Source organism: Rhinopithecus roxellana, chromosome 8 (genome assembly GCF_007565055.1).
Source record: "Rhinopithecus roxellana isolate Shanxi Qingling chromosome 8, ASM756505v1, whole genome shotgun sequence".
Classification (NCBI taxonomy): Eukaryota; Metazoa; Chordata; class Mammalia; order Primates; family Cercopithecidae; genus Rhinopithecus; species Rhinopithecus roxellana.
In genome coordinates, this window is record NC_044556.1 from 11596420 (window position 1) to 11622273 (window position 25854).

Below are 25854 nucleotides of genomic sequence, written 5' to 3' on the forward strand. Positions count from 1 at the left end.
GAGGTAAACAAGATGGCGGCGGCGTGTCGGGCGCGGAAGGGGGAGGCGACCCGGAGCGCCCGCGAGTGAGGCGCGGGGCAGCGAAGGGAGCGCGGGCGGCGGAACTTGCTGCCGCGGCCTTGGATGGGCTGGGCCCCCCTCGCCGCTCCGCCTCCTCCACACGCGCGGCGGCCGCGGCGAGGGGGACGCGCCGCCCGGGGCCCGGCACCTTCGGGAACCCCCCGCCCCGGAGCCTGCGGCCTGTGCCGCTTCGACCGCCCGGAGCCCCGTGGAGCCCCTGCCGCCGCGCCGCCCCGCGGACCGGACGCTGAGGGCACTCGGGGTGGGGCGCGCGCTCGGGCAGGCGTTTGCGGGGAGGGGGCGCTTGCCTGGCCCCGGCGACCACCGCGGGGGTCGCGGGTCGGCTCGAGGGGTTCCCGGTGCGGGCCCTCGCGGGCGCCGGGCAGCGACCAGCCCTGAGCGGGGCTGTTGGCCGCTGCGGGAGGCCGCCCGGACGCCCCCACCACCCCCCGAACGCTCGCCCGGGCCGTCGGGAGTCGGCGCCCCCCGGGAGGTCCGCTCGGTAGTCCGCGGAGGAACGTTTGTGGCTGGGACAGGCGGCGGGACCGGGGCGTCGCCGGAGACACCCTCAGCGAAGTTGGGCTCTCCAGGTGTGGGGGTCCCGGGGGGCAGCGACGTCGCGGACCCTGCATGTGGGATGGGCGGCCCGGAGAAGACCGCGCTCGGCCGTGTTCAGGCTTGTCCGTGGGCCTGAGGTCCCCGGAGGATGACCTAGCACTGAGAAGCCCCGGCCGGCGTCCCCAGGGCCTCCGAGGACGAAGTTGACCCCGACCGGGCCGTCCCCCAGTTCCGAGGCCCGGGTCCCACTGGAACTCGCGTCTGAGCCGCCGTCCCGGACGCCCGGTGCCCGCGGGTCTGCAGACGTTGCAGCGGGCTCGGACTCGCAGCCGGGACTGACGTGTAGGACAATCGTTTCTGTTGGAAGAAGGGTTTTTCCCTTCCTTTTGGGGTTTTTGTTGCCTTTTTATTTTTCTTTTTTCTTTGTAAAATTTTGGAGAAGGGAAGTCGGAACACAAGGACCGCTCACCCGCGGACTCAGGGCTGGCGGCGGGACTCCAGGACCCTGGGTCCAGCATGGAGGTGGTGGACCCGCAGCAGCTGGGCATGTTCACGGAGGGCGAGCTGATGTCGGTGGGCATGGACACGTTCATCCACCGCATCGACTCCACCGAGGTCATCTACCAGCCGCGCCGCAAGCGGGCCAAGCTCATCGGCAAGTACCTGATGGGGGACCTGCTGGGGGAAGGCTCTTACGGAAAGGTGAAGGAGGTGCTGGACTCGGAGACGCTGTGCAGGAGGGCCGTCAAGATCCTCAAGAAGAAGAAGTTGCGAAGGATCCCCAACGGGGAGGCCAACGTGAAGAAGTAAGTACGACTTGATGGGGCCGGGGCCAGCCGGGCCGGGCCAGGCCAGTCACTGTGCGGATGGTTCTGTCTTCCTTCCTTCTCCCCTCCCTCCCTCCCTTACTTCCTCTTAACACCCAGAGCTGGACCCGGCCGGCGCCTGTGTCCTCCGTGCCAGGGAGAGCTTGGTTGGAGGCCTGCCTTACGGACTTTCACTCAGGCAGGGCCAGTTGTCGCAGCGGGAAGTGCGTTTGCTTGGGCTCTTGGACGCCCTGGTAGCAAAACCCTCCTGAGAAGGGAGCGGCCCCCAATCCCCTAAGTCTAGCCCCGTGGCTCCCCCAGCTGTCCAAGGAGCAGAGGCGCCCAGTGGAATCAGCCTGTGTTTATTTGGGCCCCGAGAGTTTGTGTGCGGCCGCCAGCAGGTTTTCTGCGCAATGTGTGGCAGTTACCGGGGCCAGCAGAAAATGTGATTTGTTTATCCTGTCGGAGGGGAACCCTGGGCTGCCAAAAATAACTGCACCAGCTTATCAGCTAGCAGGAGGGAAACGTAGCCTTTCCTCATATGCCAGGGATGTGACGCTGGAAGCATCCCTGGCCCCCGGCGCTGGCAGCCCTGCCCGAGGAGGACTGTGCCTCCTCCCGAATTGCATCCGGAAGACCTTACTTTTCAAACCGACTTCTTCAGGCATGGGGCTGCCGCTGGCCATCCCGGACGCCTCTGCATCTGTGCGTGGAGCAGCTCCTACCGAGGGCAGCACGGGCCGGCCTGAGCCTCTCCCAGCTTGTGGGGGGGGTGTCCCTTCCTTATCGCAACCAGACACGCTGCACCTGCCGTCGCCTGGCGGGCCCTGCCCAGGCCCTGCTCCTCTCCCAGTCCTCTTAACTTTCATAACTTTGCCTCCTGTTTCCAAGAAAGGACTTTATCTACTGGGCTAGGCCTCGAGGGACTGGCAGGGACACCCGGCACAGGGCACCATGACCTTGGAAGGAGGTCCGGGGAGGGCCCTGCCCTGTCTGCTCTCACCTCCCTCCTGCTCAGGGGCCCTGGGGGTCACATACTTTTTTTTTTTTTTTTTTTATACTTTAAGTTCTAGGGTACATGTGCATAATTTTTTTTTTTTTTTTTTTTTTTTTTTTTTTTTGAGACGGGAGTTTCGCTCTTGTTGCCCAGGTTGGAGTGCAGTGGCGCGATCTTGGCTTAATGCAATCTCTGCCCTCTGGGTTCAAGTGATTCTCTTGCCTCAGCCTCCCGAGTAGCTGGGATTACAGGCGCCTGCCACTGCGCCTGGCTAATTTTTGTATTTTTGTATTTTTTTTTTTTCAGTAGAGACGGGGTTTTACCATCTTGGCCAGGCTGGTCTTGCACTTCTGACTTCGTGATCCGCCCGCCTCAGCCTCCCAAAGTGCTGGGATTAAAGGCGTGAGCCACCGCAACCAGCCAACACGCTTCTTAATCAGCATGCGCTTCTTAATCAGCATGCGGGCTGTGACATGCAGAAACCAGGGACACAGGCTCTGAAGTTTGTACTTGGGAGCTGGAGCAGTCGGGGTTAAATGGGAGCGGCTGGGAGGGGCGTGTTTCCACTAGGCCTTTCTGATATCTCAGCGCCCAGTCTGGACGCGGGTAGAAGGCCAGTTCCTGGAGTCGGTGGAGCAGTTGCCCATGCTTGGTCTCTGTGAGATGGGTTCGTCAGGGGCTGGGCAGAGCCTGTGCTGGGGGTAGCAGGTGCCCTCTAAAGGGGCCAGTGACAGCCTCTCTCCTAGCAGTCAGAAACCCACCCTTAAGGGGTTGGGCACAGTGGCTCACACCTGTAATCCCAGCACTTCAGGAGGCTTGAGGTGGGCAGATCACCTGAGGTCAGGAGTTTGAGACCACCGTGGCCAACGTGGTGAAACCCCGTCTCTACTAAAAATACAAAAGTGGCCGGGCGCGGTGGCTCAAGCCTGTAATCCCAGCACTTTGGGAGGCCGAGACGGGCGGATCACGAGGTCAGGAGATCGAGACCATCCTGGCTAACACGGTGAAACCCCGTCTCTACTAAAAAATACAAAAAATTAGCTGGGCATGGTGGCGGCACCTGTAGTCCCAGCTGCTCGGGACGCTGAGGCAGGAGAATGGCGGGAACCCGGGAGGCGGAGCTTGCAGTGAGCTGAGATCCAGCTGGGCGACACTCCAGCCTGGGCGACAGAGCGAGACTCCGTCTCAAAAAAAAAAAAAAAAAAAAACACACAAGTTAGCCGGGTGTGGTGGCGCATGCCTGTAATCCCAGCTGCTCAGGAGGCTGAGGCAGAAGAATTGCTGGAACCTGGGAGGTGGAGCTTGCAGTGACCCGAGATCGCACCATTGCATTCCAGCCCGGGAGACAGAGCGAGACTCTGTCTCAAAAAAAAAAAAAAAGTCTGGTTTGAGTTTTGACAAACGTATATGCAAGGTCAATGGGAAGACAGATGCTGGGGGGAGGAAGCCTAACTTTGAGTGTGAGCCCCCTGCTTTCCTGAACAGTCAGTGCAGGAGGTCCCAGGAGCTCAGGTGAGCACCTGAATGGTAGGGCGGAGCCTGAGGGTCTTGGTGGAGACAGGCCAGAGGGTTGCAGGAACCCAGTCTCGCCCAGTGCATGGGAGAACAGGAGGGAACACTGAGGCAGGGAGGCAGAGGGGTTGGCAGGACCTGGACTGGACTGTGCGGCGCAGCTCCCCACAACTTATGACCCCACCGGCCTTGAAGTGAGTGATGCACCCTCACTCCTGTTCAGCGTCCAATTTCATCCTGGCCCTGAGTGTGCAACGGCTTTGCCCTTGTGAGACCCCCTGGGCTGAGGGGTGAGCCCTGTCCCTTCCTGGCCACTGTCTGCAGGGACTGTCTGCCATCAGGAGCCGCCCGGTTTGCAGCTGTGATTTAGAAGCCACTGCACTCCTCCAGCCCCCTGGGTGCTGCCAGGGGGTCCCCCTACCCTGGGAGCTGGTGTGTCCTGACTGGAGGCTGCCACGTGCAGAGTGCCGTCAAGCAGAAGGGGTGTCCACTGCCCAGCCCTGAGGCCCAAGGCCTTGGCCAGCCTTGCTGCCAGCGCTGCAGGGAAAAAGCCTCCTTTGTGTGTGGGAAGCTTAATAAACTCCGTTCAGATTGTGTCTCGCAGCGAGTGTCTGGAACCTTCCAGACAAGCCTCAGGCGTCCAGTCCTCCAGGTGGTGTGGAAAGCGTGGGCAATCGCCAAGGGGGGTGGGTTGGGGCAGATGGAGCCAGCATGAGTCCTGTCCCTTCCCTTCCTTCCCAGAAAGGAAGCCCTGGAGTCCGTGCCTTGTCCCGCTCTCACCGGTAAAAAGTATAATCTTACTAGAAATAGGAAAGTTCCAAAAAGCATCAATAAGTTAAAAAGAAGGCTGTGCATGGTGGCTCACGCCTGTACTCCCAGCACTTTGGGAGGCTGAGGAGGGCAGATCACAAGGTCAGCAGTTCGAGACCAGCCTGGCCAACATGGTGAAACCCGGTCTCTACTAAAAATACAAAAATTAGCTGGATGTGGTGGCTCAGGCCTGTAATCCCAGCACTTTGGGATGCCGAGGTGAGTGTATCATCTGAGGTCAGGAGTTCAAGACCAGCCTGGCCAACATGGCGAAACTCCATCTCTACTAAAATACAAAAGTTGGCCAGGAGTGGTGGTGGGCGCCTGTAGTCCCAGCTACTCGGGAAGCTGAGGCAGGAGACTTGCTTGAACCCAGGAGCTGGAGAGTGCTGTAAGCTGAGATCGCGCCACCGCACTCCAGCCTGGGCAACAGAGTGAGACTCTATCTCAAAAAAATTGGCCAGGTGTGGTGGCTCACACCTGTCATCCCAGAACTTTGGGAGGCCAAGGTGGGTGGATCTCCTGAGGTCAGGAGTTAGCCTGACCAACATGAAGAAACCCTGTCTCTACTAAAAATACAAAATTAGCTGAGCGTGGTGGTGAACGCCTGTAATCCCAGCTACTCAGGAGGCTGAGGCAGGAGAATCACTTGAACCCAGGAAGCAGAGGTTGTGGTGAGCCAAGATCGTGTCATTGCACTCCAGCCTGGGCAACAAGAGTGAAACTCCGTCTCAAAAAAAAAAAAAAAAAAAAGGCACCGGGGCCAGGCACGGTGGCTTATGCCTGTAATCCCAGCAGTTTGGGAGGCTGAGGCAGGTAGATCACAAAGTCAGGAGTTTGAGACCAGCCTGGCCAACACGGTGAAACCCTGTCTCTACTAAAAATGCAAAAATCAGCCAGGCGTGGTGGCGCATGCCTGTACTCCCAGCTACTTCATCTGAGGTCAGGAGTTCAAGACCAGCCTGGCCAGCATGGCAAAACTCTGTCTCTACTAAAAATACAAAAATTAGCCAGGCGTGGTGGTGGGCACCTGTAGTCCCAGCTACTCGGGAAGCTGAGGCAGGAGAATCGCTTCAACCTGGGAGGCGGAGGTTGTAGTGAGCCAAGATCAGGCCATTGCATTCCAGGCTGGGATGCAAAAAAACAGTTAATTAAAATAAAATAAATCAGTGCCGTAGGCCGTCTCTGGTAGGCAGTGGTTTCCTGGGGTGGAGCAGGGAAGGCCTGGAAGGGGTCGCCTGCTCCCAGCCTCACTCGTCGTGCTTCTCGGGGACAGCAAGGCCGGCTGCTGCTGCAGAGCCCACGGCAGAGTTCTGGGGGGGCGCAGGCAGAAGGGCGCCATGCCTCCCTTCCCCTTTCCACCCCAGTGAGAGTGGGCTCCAAGGCAGGGAGTGTGCCCGCCTTGTGGAGCCTCCGTAGAGGCACCCAGGGCTGCCGTGAGCGCACAGCCTGGCTGCGTCCCCCGGCCCTCCTCTTTCCTGTTATTTTCACCTGTTGCAAAACACTGTGCTTTCGTGCCTTTTTTTTCTACCTGTTTGCAAATGTGAAAAGCACCGGTGCCATTGCAAACGGGCCCAGGTCGGGGCTGTGGCTTTCCCATCCGCACCGCCCTGGCTGTGTCCAGCCGGGAGGTGGGAGGTGGGCGGCACTGACTGTGTGTGGTTGGGGCGATGATTGGCAGATGCTTGGACCTATGGTAAAGAGGACTTTCACGAGTTGCGCGCCAGTCCTGGACTTTGTAGATGTTGACATCCCAGGCATCCTTTATGGGGTTCCAGCATCTGTTCAGGCTCCTGCGCCAGCCATGTGAGGCCTGGGTGTCCTCGAGGCCTCTGTTTGTCCTCTCTGTGCAGCTGGAGGGACAGCTCTGAGACCCAGTGGGAGCTCAGGGGCTGGGCAGCCGCAGAACAGCGTGGGTGATGGGTCCACTGGGAGTTCTGGGCTGGGCGCACAGTGGGCTTCTGGTGCCCAGCCAGCTGGCGCAGGCCTGGAATGTTGGTTCCTCGCCCAGGATCTGGGGTGCTGCGGTAGCTGTCAGGGAATCAGTGAGGCGGCCGGATGGCCCGTATGTCACACAAACGCCACCGTGGTGCTCAGATTGGACTCAGTTTTCTTAACAGCTTTTTTTTTTTTTTTTTTTGGAGACAGGGTCTCACTGTATCACCCAGGCTGGAGTGCAGTGGCGTGATCATAGTTCCGAGCTCAGGTGATCCTCCTACCTCCAAGGTAGCTGGGACTACAGACGTGCGCCACTACACCCGGCTAGTTGTTTGTAGAGATGGGGTTTTGCCATGTTGTCCAGGCTGGTCTCAGACTCCTAGACTCAAGCTATCCGCCTGCCTGGGCCTCGCAAAGTGTTGAGATTACAGGCGTAAGCCACCACCACACCCAGCCATGGGTTTTATGGGCATGTAATTCACATACCATAAAGTTCACCTTTTTCTTTTTCTTTTTATTTATTTTTTTTTTTTTGAGGCGGAGTCTCGCTCTGTCGCCGGGGCTGGAGTGCAGTGGCGCCATCTCGGCTCACTGCAAGCTCCGCCTCCCGGGTTCACGCCATTCTCCTGCCTCAGCCTCCCGAGTAGCTGGGACTACAGGCGCCCGCCACCTCGCCCGGCTAGTTTTTTGTATTTTTTAGTAGAGACGGGGTTTCACTGTGTTAGCCAGGATGGTCTCGATCTCCTGACCTCGTGATCCGCCCGTCTTGGCCTCCCAAAGTGCTGGGATTACAGGCTTGAGCCACCGCGCCCGGCCTATTTTTCTTATTTTTTTGAGACAGGGTCTCACTCTGTCACCCAGGCTGGAGTGCAGTGCCGCGATCTCGGCTCACTGAAACCTCCACCTCCTCGGTTCAAGTGATTCTCCTGACTCAGCCTCCTGAGTAGCTGGGCTTACAGGCGCCTGCCACCACACCTGGCTAGTTGTTTTGTTTTTAGTAGAGACGAGGTTTCACCATGTTTGCCAGGCTGGTTTTGAACTCCTGACTTCAAGTAGTCCGCCTGCCTCGGCCTCTCAAAGTGCTGGGATTACAGGCGTGAGCCACTGCTTCGCCACATTCAGCTTTTATTTATTTATTTATGAGACGGAGTCTCTCTCTGTCCCCCAGGCTGGAGTGCTGTGGCACGATTTCAGCTCACTGCAAGTTCCGCCTCCTGGGTTCACGCCCTTCTTCCACCTCAGCCTCCTGAGTAGCTGGGACTACAGGTGCCCACCACTACGCCCGGCTAATTTTATTTTTGTATTTTTAGTAGAGACAGGGTTTTACCGTGTTAGTCGGTATGGTCTCTATCTCCTGACCTTGTGATCCGCCCGCCTCAGCCTCCCAAAGTGCTGGGATTACAGGCGTGAGCCACTGCACCCGGCCTACCTTTTTTTTTTTAAGTTTATAGAGATAAGGTCTCACTGTGTTGCCCAGGCTGGTCTTGAACCCCAGACCTTAAGTAATCCTACCTGGCCTTCCAAAGTGCTGGGATTACAGATGTAAGCCATAGTACTGGGCCTAAAGTTCACATTTTTAACGTGTGTAATTCAGTGGCATATAGTGCATTGACAGAGTTGTGCAACTATCACGTCTATCAACTTCCAGAACATTCTCATTACTCCAGAAGGAAACCCCGTCTCCATCAGCCGTCAGTCCCCATTCCCTCCCCAGTCCTGGCACCCACTCATTCTCTTCCTGCCTCTGGATGGGCCTGTCCTGGACATTTCACATGAGTGGCGTCACACACCGCGTGGCCTTTTGTGTCTGGCCTGTCTCAAGGAGTGTGCTGTCCTCAAGGTGCATCCGCGCCAGTGGCCTGGGTCCGAGCCTCGCTGCTGCTCCTGGCTGCGCCACATTCCAGCGTGTGGAGGGCCACGCCGCGTTTGACCTCTCATCTGTGGCTGGACACTCGGGCTGCTCCCGCCTCTGCCTGCGACTCGTGGCTGCTTCTGTGCACGTGCGCTCAGCGGCGTCCGGCTCGAATCCTCGAGGGCCTTGTTTCAGCCGCATCAGGAGGGATTCAGGGACGTGGGCACTCGGTCTGGAGCTGGGAGTTCCCAGGTCTCCGTGTGTCTCCCAGTCCTGCTCGGAGCCGCGGGCGTCCGTCTCTTACCTGTATGATCTGTTTCTAGGCAGACGGAGGCTCCTGTCCCCACCTCTCTGTGAGCTTGAGTGACTCTCCTTCCTACTTCCTGTCCTGCTAATCAACAAGTCAGCTAAACAATCCACTCTGGGCCGGGCGCAGTGGCTCAGGCCTGTAATCGCAGCACTTTGGAAGGCAGGGGCGGGCGGATCACGAGGTCAGGAGATCGAGACCATCCTGGCTAACAGGGTGAAACGCCATCTTTACTAAAAATACAAAAAACTTAGCTGGGTGTGGTGGTGGCGCCTGCAGTCCCAGCTACTCCAGAGGCTGAGGCAGGAGAATGGTGTGAACCAGGGGTGCAGAGTTTGCAGTGAGCAGAGATCGTGCCCCTGCACTCCAGCCTGGGCGACAGAGTGAGACTCTGTCTCAAAAAAAGAAAGAAAGAAAGAAAAAAATCCACTCTGCCTGGGCAAGCCCAGTGGGTCCCTAACGTGGCATCTCGGAGCGGCTGGCGATGCCCCGGGAGCCGGGCTCCCCCGGTGGAGGCACTTCCTGTTCCTCGCCAAGCTCTGGGGTTTCACTGGGCCTCCTCTTCTGCTCGTTTTCTGGCTGGAGACGTCGAAGGAAGCCTGGCAATCTGGAGAGGCCGATATGCCCCCAGCATCCCAGAGGGGACTGCCACCAGGTGGGGCGGCTCACCCCCACCCCTCCCCGGCATAGATCAGGGGACTCGCGCCTGCGCAGAATGCCATGGTCCCTTTTAATTAAACAGGCCACCCAGTGTCCCTTGGTCTATGCCAACCTGCTCAGAAGTGCCTGGGCTGTTCCACGATTCACCTGTTGTGTGTCCTGCTGCTGTGAAGTGTCCCTGTTGAGGTGGAGGCAGGGCAAGGCGCCTTCGTGGAGGGCAGGTTCCTGCTGTGCCCGTTTCCCCCATCTGTAGAATGAGGGCTCGCAGGGGAGACTTGGTGTCAGCAGGGAGGTTTCTGTTGGGGGGAGTCCTCCACCCTCATTTGCATTTACGGCTCTGAGGCTGCACGCAGGTTGAGCCCCTGGCTTTGCCGCCCCTCCTCAGGGTTAGGACTGTGCTGGAGCCTGGGTGGGTCGGGGGTGGTGCCTGCACAGGCAGCAGGAGGTGGGTGAGAGCAGTGCTGGACCTGAGGGCCCGTGGCTCCCTTGGCCCCACTGAGGAGGCTGGAACAGGCTGTCCTGGGCCACCTTCCCTTCCTGTAGCTGGCTCCTGCTGAGGAAAGGGGCGCTCTTGCCTCGTGGTGGAGCGTCAGGCTCTCAGGCCCTGTGTGTCCGAGCATCCGGACCCTGCTGTCTGAAAACAGCACCCTCCCCGCCCCCCACCACTCATCTCCTCTGAATAGAAGGCAAGTCTTGCCTCCTGGGAATGGCCTGTGACCCTCGTCAGCAGGGGAGGTTAGGGCACACACAGCCCTGGGGAACAAAGGGACCTGGGGCTGAGCCAGGCCTCTCGGGCCCACCCTGAGCTCTCCTGAGCAGCCTGGCAGGCAGGAGGGCACTGGGCCCCGGGGCCTTTGCTGAGCCCAGCCTGGCCCTCAGCGTCCCCTTCAATGTTCTGGGCGCCTGCCAGGCTGTGGACACAGGCCCCAGCCAGCTCTAAAAATAACCTTCCCGGGCCCTACTGGGAATTGGTGCCACCACCACATAGCCTGGAGAGAGGCGAGACGCAGGGCTTCCAGCGAGCAGACCAGGCCCGAGGTGGTCAGTGGAGGTGGGGGGACGTGCTCAGGGCTGGGCAGTCCTACAGGGCACCAGGCATAGCCAGGGGCTGGAGCCAGTTGCTCACTGGCATCTCTTCTGGGGGGACTGTCCCTCTGTGCCCCTGTCCCCGTCACCCACCTCCCTTTCCCTTCATCCTGCTCTCCCAGCCCCTCCCCAAGCTGGCGGCCCCTTGTCCAGGCCCAGCCCCAGCGCAGCCTGCAACCCTGGCGGAGCCCAGGCCTCGGCCTTCTGAGGTTGTCCTGAGAGCACTGAGCAGTGAGCGCTGGGATTGGTGCACTGGGAGGGAAAGGTGAGCCGAGGCTTCCTGCAAGAGGCAGCCCTGGGCTGGGGGTGGGGCAGCCTGGGTGATGGGACACCTCTGCCCCCCGCAGCTTTTTTTTTTTTTTTTTTTTTGAGATGGAGTCTGGCTCTGTCGCCCAGGCTGGAGTGCACTGTTGCGATCTCGGCTCACTGCAAGCTCCGCCTCCCAGGTTCAAGCGATTCTTGTACCTCAGCCTCCCGAGTGGCTGGAATTACAGGCACCTAGCACCACGCCTGGCTAATTTTTGTATTTTTAGTAGAGACAGGGTTTCACCGTGTTGACCAGGCTGGTCTTGAACTCCTGACTTCAGGTGATCCTCCCGCCTCGGCCTCCCAGTGTTGGGATTATAGGCGTGAGTCAGCGCGTCCGGCCCCCCAGCTGTTTTTTATGCTCTGCTTGGGCTTCCTGTTAAGGATTAAAAAAAAAAATTTGGGGGGGGATGTCATTTGCATACTGTGCAACTCACTCATTCACAGTGTGCAGTTCACTGGCATCGAGTACATTCACATGGCTGTGCAACCACTATTTTTCTAATTCCAGAACATCTGTCACCCCAAAAGCCAGCCCCATTCCCATTGTGTCACTCTCCATCCCCTCCACCAGCTCCTGGCCACTCTGAATCCACTTCCTGACTCTAGATTGGCCTGTCCTGGATATTGCATAGAAACGGGATCCTGTCGGCTGGGCGCGGTGGCTCACACCTGTAATCCCAGAACTTTGGGAGGCCGAGGCAGGCAGATCACGAGGGCAAGAGATGGAGACCAGACTGGCCAACATGGGGAAACCCTGTCTGTACTAAAAATACAAAAATTAGCTGGGCGTGGTTGCGGGCGCCTGTAGTCCCAGCTACTTAGGAGGCTGAGGCAGGAGAATGGCGTGAACCCTGGAGATGGAGGTTGCAGTGAGCTGAGATCACGCCAGTGCACTCTATCGCCTGGTGACAGAGTGAGACTCCATCTCAAAAAAAAAAAAAAAGAAAAAAAGAAATGGAATCGTGTCATCCCAGTGCTTTCGGAGGCCGAGGTGGGCAGGTGGCTTGAGCCTAGTACAAACGAGACCAGCCTGGGCAGCATGGTGAAACTGTCTCTACTAAAATACAAAAATTAGCTGGGCATGGTAGCACACCTCTGTAGTCCCAGCTACTTGGGGGGCTGAGGTGGGAGGATCGCTTGAGCCTGGGAGGCGCACTCCAGCCTGGGCGACAGGGAAACCCTGTCTCAAAAAAAAAAAAGGAAAAATAGAAAGGGCATCACACACTGTGCGTCCTTTAGTGTCTGGTATTTCTCAGTGTGACGTCCTCAAGGTGCATCTAGGCTGTGGCTCGAGTCAGCTTCGCTGGTTTTTGTGGCTGAGCCGTGTTGAGGGTGTGGATGGGCTGGGCTGACCCTCATCTGTGGAAGGGCCCCCAGGCGGTTCCACATCTTGGCTGCTGTGCGTCCTGCTGCTGTGAGCACCTTGTGCACAGTTTCTGCGTGGCATGTGCTGTTCCTCAGGGTGTGTACCTGGCAGTGGAGCTGCTGGCTCACAGGTAATGGACCTTTGGAGGAGCTGCAGACTTTTCCACGCCCACCCACGGGCTCCTTGTCATTTTGTTGTTGTTGTTGTTTTTGTTTTTCTGAGACAGGGTCTCATTCTGTTGTCCAGGCTGGGGTGCAGTAACGCGATCACAGGTAACTACAGGCTTAAGTGATCCTCCCACCTGAGCCTCCCGAGTAGCTAGGACTTCAGGCATGTACCTCCATGCCTGGCTAATTGTTGTATTTTTAGTAGAGACAGGGTTTCGCCATGTTGCTCAGGCTGGTCTCGACTCCTGAGCTCAGGTGATCCACCTGCCTTGACCTCCTGTAGTGCCGGGATGACAGGCGGGAGCCACTGCGCCTGGCAGGGCCAATAGTTTGGAGAAAGGAAGCAGCTGCAGAGGGGACCATGCTCTCTGGCCTGCTGGGCCGACCCTTGTGACAGGCAGGTGGGCGTGGCAGACATGGCGGCAGCTGCAGGGGAGCAGTGACAGGCGGGTGGGTGTGGACGGCAGGGCAGCAGCTGCAGGGGGCAGTGACAGGTGGGTGGGCGTGGACGGCAGGGGTGCAGCTGCAGGGGGCAGTGACAGGCAGGTGGGTGTGGATGGCAGGGCAGCAGCTGCAGGGGGCAGTGACAGGCGGGTGGGCGTGGACGGCGAGGGGCAGCTGCAGAGTGGGCAGTGACAGGCGGGTGGGCATGGCAGGACCCCTCGATGTCTCCTTCTGTGGCTTCTCTTCCTGGTGCCCCTTCCTATGGGCCATGCTTCCAGCTCACCTGCGGCCCACCCTCCAAGGAGTGGGACCCTCTGAAGAGCTGGGAGCCCTTGGCGGCAGGGGGCTGTACTGTGTGACGGAGCCGTCACCAGGACCCCAGCTCACCTTGGTTCCTGCCATGGCCCAGCTTCCATCTGTGCTGCCATCACAGTAGTCTGGTTTCTAGGAAGCAAAACTGTTACTGAGTTACGAAGCTCAATTCACACTGTCCTTTGGGAGCCAAGGCGGGCAGATCACAAGGTCAGGAGAGCGAGACCAGCCTGGCCAACATGGTGAAACTGTCTCAACTAAAATGCAGAAAATTAGCCAGGTGTGGTGGCGGATGCCTGTAGTTCCAGCTACTCGGGAGGCTGAGGCAGGGGAATCGCTTGAACTCGGGAGGCAGAGGCTGCAGAGAGCTGTGATTGGGCTACTGTGCTCCAGCCTGATGACAGACCAAGACTCTGCCTCAAAAAAAAAAAAAAAAAAAAAAGAGTGTCCTAACTGTGTCCTCCAGAGCTCTCACTGGCTGGTGACAGACTGGAGGGCGCTGTGCTCCCACCCCCTACTGCCCCGAGCCTGGACGTGTGGCCCCTGCAGGGCCCTGCCCCAGCACTGTGAACCCACAGCTTCTCTCCAGGGAAGGGCAGAGGTGCGCCACCTCCATGGGGAGATGGGGAGGCCTAACTCCAGGGATCCGGGTCATCGTCCTGACATTGAGGTTGGCTGACACCCCCCTGTCCTCTCTGCCCCAGGGAAATTCAACTACTGAGGAGGTTAAGGCACAAAAATGTCATCCAGCTGGTGGACGTGTTATACAACGAAGAGAAGCAGAAAATATATCCTTTCTGGTGTTGGGGCCGTGGGGCCTCCGTGGGAGGGGCTGGGGCCCTGGGTCCGCCTGCCCCGAGGCCTGCTCCCCTCCTGTCTACTTGAAGGAGGCTGACGCACGAGGGCAGTGGCCTTCCCTGGCTCCCTGGAAGCCAGCCATTGTGGGAGTGGCTGAGCAGCTTGCTGAAACGGGCCCCGAGCCCCCGCCCCTGTGTCCTGTGTCCTGGAGCCGTGGGGTGTCAAGACCCTCTTTTCTCATAGTCTTCTCCAAGGTTAACCAGGGGTGAGGCAGGCCACGCAGGCTGAATGTTGTGGGCCATTTTGGTCGTGGCTGGGCGTGTCCTTGTGTCATCTGTAGACTCCCCCCATGGGTCTTCCGGGCACAGCTTCCCTACGGGGACTTTGCTTGAGGCCCTGTGCCAGAGCAAGAGCAGAAGTGGTCCTGAGGCTGGGGCTGTGTTCAGAGTCACGCAGTCATCCTGTGTGGACCGAGCCTGCTTGTGGGGGCGTCCAGGGAGGTACCATCCCCGGCCCATGGGCGGGGTGGGGGTCGTGAGTCCCACAGGAACACTGCCCCAAGAGTTAGCCCTGTCCTCCACTCCCATGGAGGCTCCCTCCTCCCGGACACTGAGGCCTTTTCAGAGGGGTGTGAGGGCAGGGTGGGCCCTGGTCCGAGGAGGGGCAGGGTGGTTGCAGAGGGTCCCTCCAGAACCCCTTCTCTGGCCCCTGTGCTCCCCGGTCCTGTGAGTGGGGCCGCCTCTTGAGCTGTGTGTCCTTAGCACCCCACGTATATGGTGATGGAGTACTGCGTGTGTGGCATGCAGGAGATGCTGGACAGCGTGCCAGAGAAGCGTTTCCCGGTGTGCCAGGCCCACGGGTGTGTGCGCGGGGCAGGGGCTAGGGTGAAGCGGGGGCTGGGGGCCGGGCAGGGCAGGCTCCTTTCCCTGTGGCCACACTGCTTGTCCTGATCTTCATTGACATGAAGGCCCAAGTTGTTTGTTTATTTATTTATTTATTTATTTATTTATTTTTTGAGACGGAGTCTCACTCTGTCGCCCAGGCTGGAGTGCAGTGGTGCGATCTCCACTCACTGCCAGCTCCACCTCCCTGGTTCACGCCATTTGCCTACCTCAGCCTCCTGAGTAGCTGGGACCATGGCACCCGCCACCACGACCGGCTAATTTTTTGTATTTTTAGTAGAGACAGGGGTTCACTGTGTTCGCCAGGATGGTCTTGAACTCCTGACCTCGTGGTCCACCTGCCTCAGCCTCCCAAAGTGCTGGGATTACACGCGTGAAGCCACCGTGCCCCACCCTGTGAAGGCCTAAGTTTTTAAAAACAGTTTTGGGGACTCCCGTGTGTGGCATCCACAGGCGGGGCTGCTGTCAACCTCCTGCCTCCATCTTTGCTGGGCCTGCTGCCTGAGGCCAGCGGCCTGCCCCTATCCCGTCCCAGCAGTCACCTGCCCCGACCGGACCTCCTGGGTGCAGATCTGTTGGCCGCAGAGTCAGGGCCCCTTGCTGCTGCAGGACTGCAGGGGGCAGGGAGGGGCCTGCTGTTTCAGCAAGCCTTTGGGGTGCAGCTGGCCTGTGGCCCACAGGGAAATGAGACCTGTGGACATTCGGGGCCCTGCCAGATGCGACTCGGCTGGGTGAGGGTGGTCACTGCAGGCTCAGGCCTGGCTCCCTACTGGACCCAGCTTTTCCTCTGCCCTCTGTGCCTAGACCTCCGTGACTCCCCAGCTGGGCCTGTGGTGTTTGGGAGGCTCCCAGGTGGCTGCAGAGGGGACCCCTGTGAGGGACAGGGAGGCCTCCGTCCCAAGACAGGTGTGTGCTGCCCGCAGGTACTTCTGTCAGCTGATTGACGGCCTGGAGTACCTGCACAGCCAGGGCATCGTGCACAAGGACATCAAGCCTGGGAACCTGCTGCTCACCACCGGGGGCACCCTCAAAATCTCCGACCTGGGCGTGGCCGAGGTAGGCACGTGCTAGGGGGGGCCCTGGGGCGCCCCCTCCCGGGCACTCCCTGAGGGCTGCACGGCACTGCCACAGGCACTGCACCCGTTTGCGGCGGATGACACCTGCCGGACCAGCCAGGGCTCCCCGGCTTTCCAGCCACCCGAGATTGCCAACGGCCTGGACACCTTCTCCGGCTTCAAGGTGGACATCTGGTCAGCTGGGGTCACCCTGTAAGTGCCCTGGCCCCGCCCTGGCACTCGCCACACGCAGAGCTCGGAGGGGCCTCTGCATCTTGGGCAGCTCCTGGCTTGTGGGTGCAGGGCATAGCCACCAGCCTAGACCCTCACTGGCCACAGCCGCTGGGGGCGCTTACTTTATGGAGACGTAGCTCACACGGCAGATGGTGGTTCACCCATGTGACATGCAGCCTGGCCTGTCAGGGATCTTCACAGAGTGTCACAACCAACCCTCCTCTCAGAGCCCCACAGGGAAGCTGGGCGGGTGAGAGTGGCTCCAGGCCCCTTCCCCGGGTGGGTCCAGAGGACGCTCCCCTCTTGCCCCATGGCCTCCACTAGTGGGAGGCAGTGAAGACAGAGGTGTCCTTGAGTCTGCAGGGCCTGTGGTCCAGCAGCCATGCAAGGGCTTCCGTCCCTGGGGCAGAGGTGGGGCTCCCGGGGCATCGACCACCTTGACTGACCACACCTTTCTTCTCTCCCCTCGAAATGAAGCTACAACATCACCACGGGTCTGTACCCCTTCGAAGGGGACAACATCTACAAGCTGTTTGAGAACATCGGGAAGGGGAGCTACGCCATCCCGGGTGACTGTGGCCCCCCGCTCTCCGACCTGCTGAAAGGTGGGGGCCTCGTCCCTCTGCCCACAGCCCCAGGGAGGCGGGGCTTTTGTGCAGAAATGCAGGGTGGGGGGTGTTAGGTGGGGGGCTATTGGCCCCGAGACCCCTGCAGGCACTGAGAGGACTGAGCGGAGAGGCCAGCCTCCCACTAGGGCCTGGTTTGCCGGGTCCCTCAGCTCCGCCTGCTTCTGGACCCTGTTCACCTCTGAACTCCCACCCTTGAGAGCAGTGCTGCCCTGCGCCTCCCCCAGCCCCGCCCTTGGGGCTCCCTGGCCTGCAGGCTCGTCCTGCCGCACTTCCTGTGTGTGGGCAGCAGGTGGCACTGGCCGTCCGTCCATCTGCCCAGTGGCCTTGGGAGAATGGAACCACCCTGGCCGTCCAGCCCAGCCCTGTCTCCCAGCCAGCCACGCAGAGGCTGTCCCCGGCCTGTCCCCTGGAGTGGCCTCTGTCAGGGAGGCCACCTATTCGAGGGGCCCCCTTGGGAGCATCCAGGTATCACCTGGGGCCTGACAACAGGCTGGTCAGGTGGGACGGTTGGCGGGGTCTCAGGCCTGTGCCCGGCTGACTGGCTCCTCGCCGGCTTCTCCTCAGGGATGCTTGAGTACGAGCCGGCCAAGAGGTTCTCCATCCGGCAGATCCGGCAGCACAGGTGGGCGGCCCCTGGGGCAGTGGGGCCGAGACCGCAGGGAGGCCGGCCACGTGGGCAGCGGGTTGAGTGGGCGCCAGAGCAGGGCATGGTGGGGGTGCTGGGCTGGGGCAGACCCCTTGCAGTGCCCGCAGTTCTCAGGGCCCGAGTGGGTTCTCTGGGCAATGCCCTGTTACTGGCCAGACAGGCCTTGTCCGAGCTGGGATCTGAGTGAGGATGTGCATCCGTCCCTGCCCTAGGCATAGAGACACACTGGGAAAGGCACAGCTGGCCCCGAACACTGGCGAGAGCCTCTCTTTTTACCCTCCTGCTGGGGCTCCCAACAGCACAGTCTGGTTGGGATCCAGCCAAGAGCACCCAGCTCTGTGACAGAGAAGACAGAGCAGCAGGCGGGGACAGCAGGCCCCGCAGTGCGACCTCCCTCGCCTCGTGGGCTCTGCTCCTCTGCACCAGCCCCTGGAGTCCCTTGAGCCCTGTGCTGGAGCCCCTTCAAGCCCCGAGGCCCCCCAGAGACCAGCTCTGGGAGTGGGAGTGTCCAGACCGCTGAGGCACTGGTGCTGATTGTGCCTTGGGGATCTCTGTGTAGCTCAGGGGCCGCTGGGAGCCTGGCAGGTGCTGGGGCTGCCCCCATAGCCTCCTGGGTTAGGATGTATTCATGGCCCCCAGGCCCCCTTCTGGCCTTTGCTGACATCCGTCTGGTGGGTGCTGGCTTCTGAGTGCCACCTGGAGACAGGCCTGAGGCTGGGCGTGGCGGGGGTCAGGCCTCGGGGTGGAGGGGACATCTGTCAGGCTTGGAGTGAGGTCAGGGCTACAGACTGAGGTCCTGGCAGCCTGCCTGCTCCGGGAGGGCATGGCTGAGCGTCTGTGGTCACAGCCACCCAGTGCGCAGCCTGGTTCCGGCTCCTGAGCATGCAGCAGGTACCCTGAGCACAGAGGAGCCAGGCTGAGCAGCTGCACCATCCTGGTGCAAGCCTGATAGGCACCACTGCTTCTGGGCGTTTGCAGCTGGTTCCGGAAGAAACACCCTCCGGCTGAGGCGCCGGTGCCCATCCCACCGAGCCCGGACACCAAGGACCGGTGGCGCAGCATGACTGTGGTGCCGTACTTGGAGGACCTGCACGGCGCGGACGAGGACGAGGACCTCTTTGACATCGAGGACGACATCATCTACACTCAGGACTTCACGGTGCCCGGTGAGTCTGGTGGGGGCCCCTGCCCAGCTCTGCTAACTCGGCCGTGACGTCCCACAGGAGCAGGGCGCCTGCCTGTCTGCAGTGAGGACAGCTTCTGTCCTCTAGTGACCAATCCCATGTCCCCGAAGCCTCCAGCCCACCTGCAGGCCACCTCCGTCCTGAAGGCAGCTGGGACACGGCTGAAAGGCGCGGGGGCACTGGCCAAGGCCTATGTGGCCAGGAGGGTTCCCCAGGCGTCTCTCCGGGTGCTGCCTAGCCAGGCACCGCCCATCGGCCTTGGCCTGAGCCCCAGCAGGAGCAGGCGGGGAGCCCCAGGGTTGGGGGAGGGCGGGTGAGAGCCAAAGTGCAGGGTGGCCCCTTAGACAGCCGGCATGAGAGGGTCCAGTGGCCCTCCCTCCCACCATCCCTGAGGCCTGCCCGCTGGCCCTGATGCCGGCCGCCCTTCTTCCCCAGGTGGCGAGGAGGCGTCTGAGGCAGGGCTTAGAGCGGATCACGGCTCACAGAAGAGCGAGGGCTCAGACCTTTCAGGAGAGGAAGCCTCGCGGCCGGCGCCGCAGTAGTGCCCAAGGAGGAGCTCAGGGCCTTAGCATAGGGGCGGCCTGCACTGGCAGCCAGCCCCTCCCCGCCACGCTCCGGCTTGCCTCTGTTCCGCCTGGGGCCGGGCTGTGTCATAAAGAGTTGTGCAGTGTGTCTGCAGGTGGATGCTTGCTGTGCTCGGGCTGGAGCATGGCGGGGGCTTTCTGTTTCACGATTTCAGCGTGAAGTGGTGGGCAGGGGCCAGCCTGAGAAGGGGGGTACGCCAGGCAGGTTGGGATGTGAAGATCCATTGGACAAGGACTGCCCCCGGGCCTGAGGGTCCCAGAATAGTGGGGGCCCTGCAGAGAGCCCCCCCATTACATCCCTCAGCACCCCAGGCCCCTCAGCAAACCTCTAGGCTCAGCTCAGTAGCTGGTCCCCAGGAGGGCACAGTGTGGGGCCCCCAGGAGAGCACAGTGGGGGCTCCAGGGGGTGCAGTGTGTGGGGGGCTCCCCTGGAGGGCACAGTGTGGAGCCCCCGGGAGGGTACAGTGTGTGGGGGCCCCCAGGGTCAAAGGGTCTCGCTTCCTGGGCTCTTGCATTTGCAGCACCGCGGCCGTCGCGTCCTTTGGGACAGGAGGTGCTGCTGGGCACCCTGGTCACCGGGGTGTGCTGGGAGGTGGGGTCCCCTCATGGCGCCCGTCCTTGGGGCCTGGCTGCAATTTGACCCCAGGTCCAGGGCCTTCTGCCTTTCAGGGCTCTGGGGTCCCAAGACGGGCAGTCAGGCAAATCCCAGGCAGGAGGGCCAATTAGGGCAGGGCCAGCCCAGGCAGGCCGCCAGAGCCCTTGCTGGGACGTGGACCACACGCTGACCCTCACGGCCACCCCTGCAGGCCAGGATCCCTGAGCCAGGACCCGGCACTGGCTTCCCTCCAGGCCTGTGTGAGACTGCCCTGTGTGGGCTGCCCTGGGGTGAGGTGCCGGGGAGGAGGGCAGGGGCTGGGCCACCTTTTTCATGACCCTGCTGAGCCCACTGTGGGTGGCGGGAAGGAGTACCCAGCAGAGGGGGGTCTGCCGGGACCCCTCGGCATGGCTGAGGCCTCGGTACTCGGCACTGGGTGCTCAGGCGCCGACGCCCTTTCCACTGCTCAGGCGCCGGGGACCGGCTCAGCTTGAGGCCTCAGCATGAGCCCCATCCCTGACCTGCAGAGCCCGCTTGCATCGGGGCAGGACAGCCCAGTGCCCTTGGGTCAGGGTGTCCTCCACACTCGGCCTGGGCTGCTGCATCGGCCCCTGCATGGCTCCACTTTGGCCTTGCCTGTCCCTACCGAGGATGGGGGTCCTGCTGCCGACACCCAGAACCCAGGGAAGGGGCTTGGGCTAGGTCCTGGGCACCAGCGCAGACAGGAGTGTGGGGTGGGAGAGGGGACTGATGGTCCCAGTGCCTCGTGGGGGTAGGGCCCTGGTGGCGGCTGTGCCCACTGATGCAGAGCTGGGGCACCTTGTCTACCAGGTTGGCCCTATGGGAGTGGGCACAGGGTCTGCCCCAGCAGAGATGGGCTGGGTGTAAGCTCAGACCTATGGGTGCAATTGGTGCCTCCTGATTAAGGTGCTTTTTTTTTTTTTTTTTTTTTTTTTTTTTTTTTGGGAGACAGTTTTGTTCTGTCGCTCAGGCTGGAGTGCCATGGCACAATCTCGGCTTACTGCAACCTCTGCCTCCCGGATTCAAGCAATTCTCCTGCCTCAGCCTCCTGAGTAGCTGGGATTACAGGTGTGCGCCACCACGCCCGGCTAATTTTTGTATTTTTAGTGGAGACGGGGTTTCACCATGTTGGTCAGGCTGGTCTCAAACTCCTAACCTTGTGATCCACCCGCCTCGGCCTCCCAAAGAGCTGGGATTACAGGCGTGAGCCACCGTGCCCGGCCCAAGGTGCCTTTTTAAAGCCAGTGACTTCCTGTGCACACGGCGGGCAGGTGTGTGGCAAGTCCTGGAAGCTGCTGAGTCAGCCACTGGCCCCTTCTCGGAGCTGGGGCTCTGCACTGGGCACATGAGCTCTGGGGCAGCCCAGGGCAGCCTCCCACTGACGTCGCCTGGGAGGGGCCTTGGGGGTGGCTCGGCAGCCAGTGTGTTGGCAGAGTCCTCACGGACCACCACAACTCCTGGCAGGGACAGCATGTGGGCAGCTTCCTGCACTTCCCCCCGCCATTATGAGGACATTGTCCACCTGGGCAGGGTGGGCAGCCCCAGGCCTGTGAGTTTCACAAGGTGCTGGTGCTGGTTGGTGGCTGGCAGAGACTGGGGGCGGCTGGGGGCCCTGGCAAGCTGAGCTCTACTCCCCACGTGGTTCTGTGCTGGCATTTCGCGTGTCTGGCCTGAGCCTGGCCTTCCTGTGTCCTCACAGGTGAGCATGTGGTGGCTCCTGCACCTTTAGAACCAGCTATGGGCCAGGGCACCCCAGGGGAGCACGGGAGGGTCCTGCCCTGTCAGCTTGCCACCTACTCAGGAGTCCCTGTAGACCGTACCTGGGTGGGGTTCCACCTGGGGCCATGGCAGGTGCAGCAGACGGGGTGGAGGGGACACTCCTCCCAGGCCATCTGTGGGAGGCTCATCCCCTGGGGGTGCCTCCCAGAGCTGCTGGGGGACAGCATTTCAGACTGGAGAGACTTGGGCCTGACCCGGGGGCGGGCATGGCCTGGGCCACAGCTGTCAGTGTCTCCCTGTGCTGGGGGCCAGCCAGGTTCCTGCGGCTCTGGGGGTGCGGCCCTCGGCTCAGGCCACACTTGCCGTCTCCCTCCCAGGACAGGTCCCAGAAGAGGAGGCCAGTCAGAATGGACAGAGCCGGGGCCTCCCCAAGGCCGTGTGTATGAACGGCACGGAGGCGGCGCAGCTGAGCACCAAATCCAAGGCGGAGGGCCGGGCCCCCAACCCTGCCCGCAAGGCCTGCTCCGCCAGCAGCAAGATCCGCCGGCTGTCGGCCTGCAAGCAGCAGTGAGGGTGGCCACCTGCAGGTGGGGCGCAGCGGGGCCCGGGTCGGGCATGTGGGGACACCTCATGGATGCCACAGCCAGCCGTGAGCATAGCCCACGCCAGTCATGGCGACTGTCACACGGCTGTGCATAGTTGCCACGTAGCCTTTGGGTAGCTTGGCCACGTCACAACCCCTACTGAGGGTGGTATCTCCGGGCCTGGTGTCTGGCTAGTGTGCTGGTCACGGAGGCCTACGTGTGGTCGGACTCGGGGCGGGGCTTGTGCCATCCTCACAGCCATCTCTGAGTGGGTGCATTCAGAGGACCCTGCCCTGGGCCTGGCGCCCCCTCCCTATGCGTGGGCTACTCCCAGGAAAGGCTCACGCTGGGCTCAGCCCAGAAGCTTTTGGGGCATGAGTGGGTGGTGGCTGGTGGGGAGGGACGGCAACCTCCATGGCCCTGCTGGGCTACCCCAGGCTCTGAGCCAGCTGCCAGGTCTGGCTGAGGCTGAGTCGTGCCAGACGCTGCCCTGTCTCTCCCTGTGTGCCTGCTCCCTCTCCCAGCCCCAGATGTCAGAGACCCTTGTCACCTGCTGAGGATGCAGGGTGGACGGGAGCCCGAGGTTGAACCCCCTGCCTTGCCACAGTCCCTCTCCCAGTTTTGGGGGCCACTGCCTGAGTTACATGTCTGTCCCCCAAATGGGTGCTCACAGCCCATCCACCAGCGTCAGAGCCTGCCAGACCCTACTACAAGAGGCTACACTTAAAGTACCCCGGGAGTGACTCAAGGGTGGCCTTCCCTGGCCTCCCCTGCTGCCCCACTGGAGTCCGGTAGCCGGATGACCGCACCTCAGCTTCTCCATCCTCCCAGGAGCCCGCGGGAAGCGGAGAACCGGTACCCAGGCTGACTTCTTCCATCCTCCCTCCCCCTGCAGCCCGTGTCCAGGAGCTCCGCCAGGTGCCCGCACCAGGCCCTCAGTCTTCCTGCCGGTCCCGCCCGCCCTCCCGGAGAGGTGGCTGCCATGCCTCTGTGCCGACCGCACCCCAGGACCTCCGGAGCACCCTGCAGGGCCGGGCACGGGGACAGCAGGGACCGGGCACAGCCCTCCCCTCGGCCGCCGGGCGGTGCACGCTTGTTGACTTTGCAGCCCGGGGCGGAGCCTTCCCGGGCGGGCGAGGGAGGAGGGAGGCGGCCTCGATGCACTTTACGTGGAGACTACTGGCCCCGCCCGTGGCCTCGTGCTCCGCAGGGCGCCCAGCGCAGTCCCCACCGCAGAGCAGCGGGCGGGTGTGGAGACCAGGCTCCTGGCCCTGCCATGCATGCAGCACCGCCCGGAAGCCGCGCGGCCACTTTGGTTTTGTTTGGTTGGTTCCATTTTTTCTTTTTTTTTTTTTTAAGAAAAAATAAAAGGTGGATTTGAGCTGTGGCTGTGAGGGGTGTTTGGGAGCTGCTGGGTGGCGGGGGAGGCGTGGGGTTGGGCTCACGTCGCAGCTGCCTTTGCGCGCTCGGGTCACCCTGCTTCCGCGGCCCGGTCTGAGGGCAGGACCCCTCACCTCCCCCAAGGCCACTGCGCTCTTGCGACCCCAGAGAAAACTCCGAGCGAGCAGGCGTGTGCAGTCAGTATTTATAATCATCCAGAAAACAAAAACACGAGAAACGCCACCGCGGGATGGTGCAGACGCGGCGGGGGCTCGGAGGGCGTGGTGCGGGCGAGGGCGCCCGAATTTGGCAATAAATAAAGCTTGGGAAGCTTGGACCTGGCCGTCTGGGTTTTGTTCGCGTCTCAACGTGGATGGGGCGGCAGCGGGGCGGGCGCCATTCACATGCGGAGGGCAGTGGGGACTCGGGGACGGGAGGGCCGGGCCAGCTCCCCCAGGGCCGGCGGCAGCAGCGGCGGCGGCGCAGTTATTGCTCGGAGGCGGCGCGGGCTGCCGCCAGCACACGCCGCGGTGAGGTAAACGGTCTCGGGGGTCGGCAGTCACGGTGTTGAGCCGCCTCCCGGCCCAGGGCGGTGAACTCGTCTGCGGTCCTTAGCGCCCCGCGGCCCCAACCCGGACGAGCTCGCGCACGCGCCCGGCACGCGGCGGCTCCATCCGGCCTGGTGGGCTGTGCGTCCCTCGGGTGGCGGGCCCTGCGAGTGTCTAATCGGCCGCCCGATCCGGGACGGAGGGCAGGAGCCCGAAGCTCGGAGCCGTTCACGCCCCTTCGTTCCCGCCCAGCCGGGGTCTCCGCGCCCCGCGCCTCACGACGCCCAGCACCCGGCAAGCACCGGACAGAGCAGTGCGCACTTCGACCGCGCGAGGGCGGCCGGGGCTCTGCGCGTGCGCCCTGAAGCGGCGAGGGCGCCTCGGTCGTCCCGCGCGTGCGCGAAGGGCCCACGGTTCCAGCGCATGGGCGTCGGGGCGCCGCGCCCCCACGTCTCTCCCGCCGCCGAGGCCCCGCGCGGCGCCGGAGAAGCTGCCAGAGAGATGGGCCCAGGACGCGGGATTTAGGCCGGGCTGTGGTCGGGGGACGTGGGAGCGGCGGCGACCAATGAGGGAGCCGCCACGACGGGCTCGGAGAGACGTGGCGGAAAGAGTCTCTCTTCGAGGCCGGCCGCCAGCTTGTCCAGCACCGCCGCGGTGGGTACAACGCAGAGGCCCGAGCCGGGGCAGCCCCCGCCGCCCGGCTCCTCCTCGATGACGGGGATGGCGGGGTCGTCGCCGGCGCCGCCCAGGGTACGGCCGTCGGGCGGGCCGTCCACGCTGTCGCCACGCCGCAAGGGCGCACGCGCGGGTCGGGCCGCACCGGCAGGCGGTGCCGGGGTTCCGGCCAGGACCGGGGCCGCGCGGGCGCCGGGGTCGCTGTGCTGCCGGCCGCGCTGCCACTGCTTGCGGGCGTGCGGGTGCGCGCGGGCGCGGTGTCGCGCGGCGGCCGGCGTGTCGTCGAAGTGCGGGTCGTGGCGCAGGAACTCGTGGAACAGCGCGTCCGTCTTCTCGTCGATGCTGTAGTCGCGGCGCGGGCGTCGGGGCCAGGCGCGGGGGCTGCGGGGCCGGGCGGGCGCGGCGGGCGGCTCGGTGTCGTCGCCGGCGCCGCGGCCCTCGATGCTGGCGTAGCCGCTGTCCATCTGCAGCAGCCGGCGCGCCTCGCCGTCCTTGGGCCGCGGCGCGGGCGGGGAGGGCGGCGGGAAGGCGGGCGCCGCGCCCCCGGAACCCGAGCCCGAGCTGTCGCCGCTGCGCACCGAGTCGCGGTCGTTGCCGCTGCTGCTGTGGTCCGAGGCGGCCGCATGCAGCTCGAGCGAGGCGCGCAGGCTCCACAGGTCGCGGTAGCTGGTCTGGGCCTGCTCAGGGCCCGCGTCCCGCTCGGCGTCCGGCTCCAGTGGCGGCGGCGGCGGCTGCTGCTCAGGCCCCGCGCCGCCCGCGCCACGCTCCGGGGGAGAATCGGGGCTCGCTCCTCCCGGTGCCTCGGCCGCCTCTAGCCTGCAAGCCAGGCCGCACCGTCAGAGCCCGGCCGAGCCCCGCGCCCCCTCCCTGGCCGGCCACCCGCCCTCTGGATCAGGGAGGGGTGGGCCCGGGTGGGACTTGGAACTCGGGCAGGCCCTGGAAGGTGAGAGCTTTAAAATGGGCGGGTGTGTTTTGCAGGGAACGGGTCTTGCATTGACCCTGAGCTGCAGCGCCTGCTTCTTAAGCAGGGTGCCTCCGTGCTGGATGGACTGCAGACGGCGGGGGCCCCTCCCTTGGAAGCTCCCAGGAAGAGTCAACACGCTTCTCCCTGGGAGT

The 25854-nt window shown here is 62.4% G+C and overlaps 3 protein-coding genes across 3 annotated transcripts in view; 2 read left to right on the forward strand and 1 right to left on the reverse strand.

Moving 5' to 3' along the window:
- STK11 (serine/threonine kinase 11) lies at positions 1-23852 on the forward strand. Its single transcript, XM_010374909.2, has 10 exons — positions 1-1424; positions 13889-13972; positions 14752-14841; positions 15808-15940; positions 16016-16152; positions 16651-16778; positions 17367-17424; positions 18427-18614; positions 21929-22138; positions 23031-23852. The coding sequence occupies exons 1-9, from the start codon at positions 1135-1137 to the stop codon at positions 22120-22122; spliced, it is 1302 nt and encodes a 433-aa protein (XP_010373211.1). The 5' UTR covers positions 1-1134; the 3' UTR covers positions 22123-22138; positions 23031-23852.
- The window catches only part of MIER2 (MIER family member 2), a 993207-nt gene that overhangs the window by 296367 nt on the left and 670986 nt on the right, over positions 1-25854 (forward strand). The gene's annotated exons all lie outside the window — the stretch shown is intronic.
- LOC115899026 (voltage-dependent calcium channel beta subunit-associated regulatory protein) lies at positions 23704-25574 on the reverse strand. The gene has a single exon (XM_030935080.1). The coding sequence runs from the start codon at positions 25200-25202 to the stop codon at positions 24585-24587; it is 618 nt and encodes a 205-aa protein (XP_030790940.1). The 5' UTR covers positions 25203-25574; the 3' UTR covers positions 23704-24584.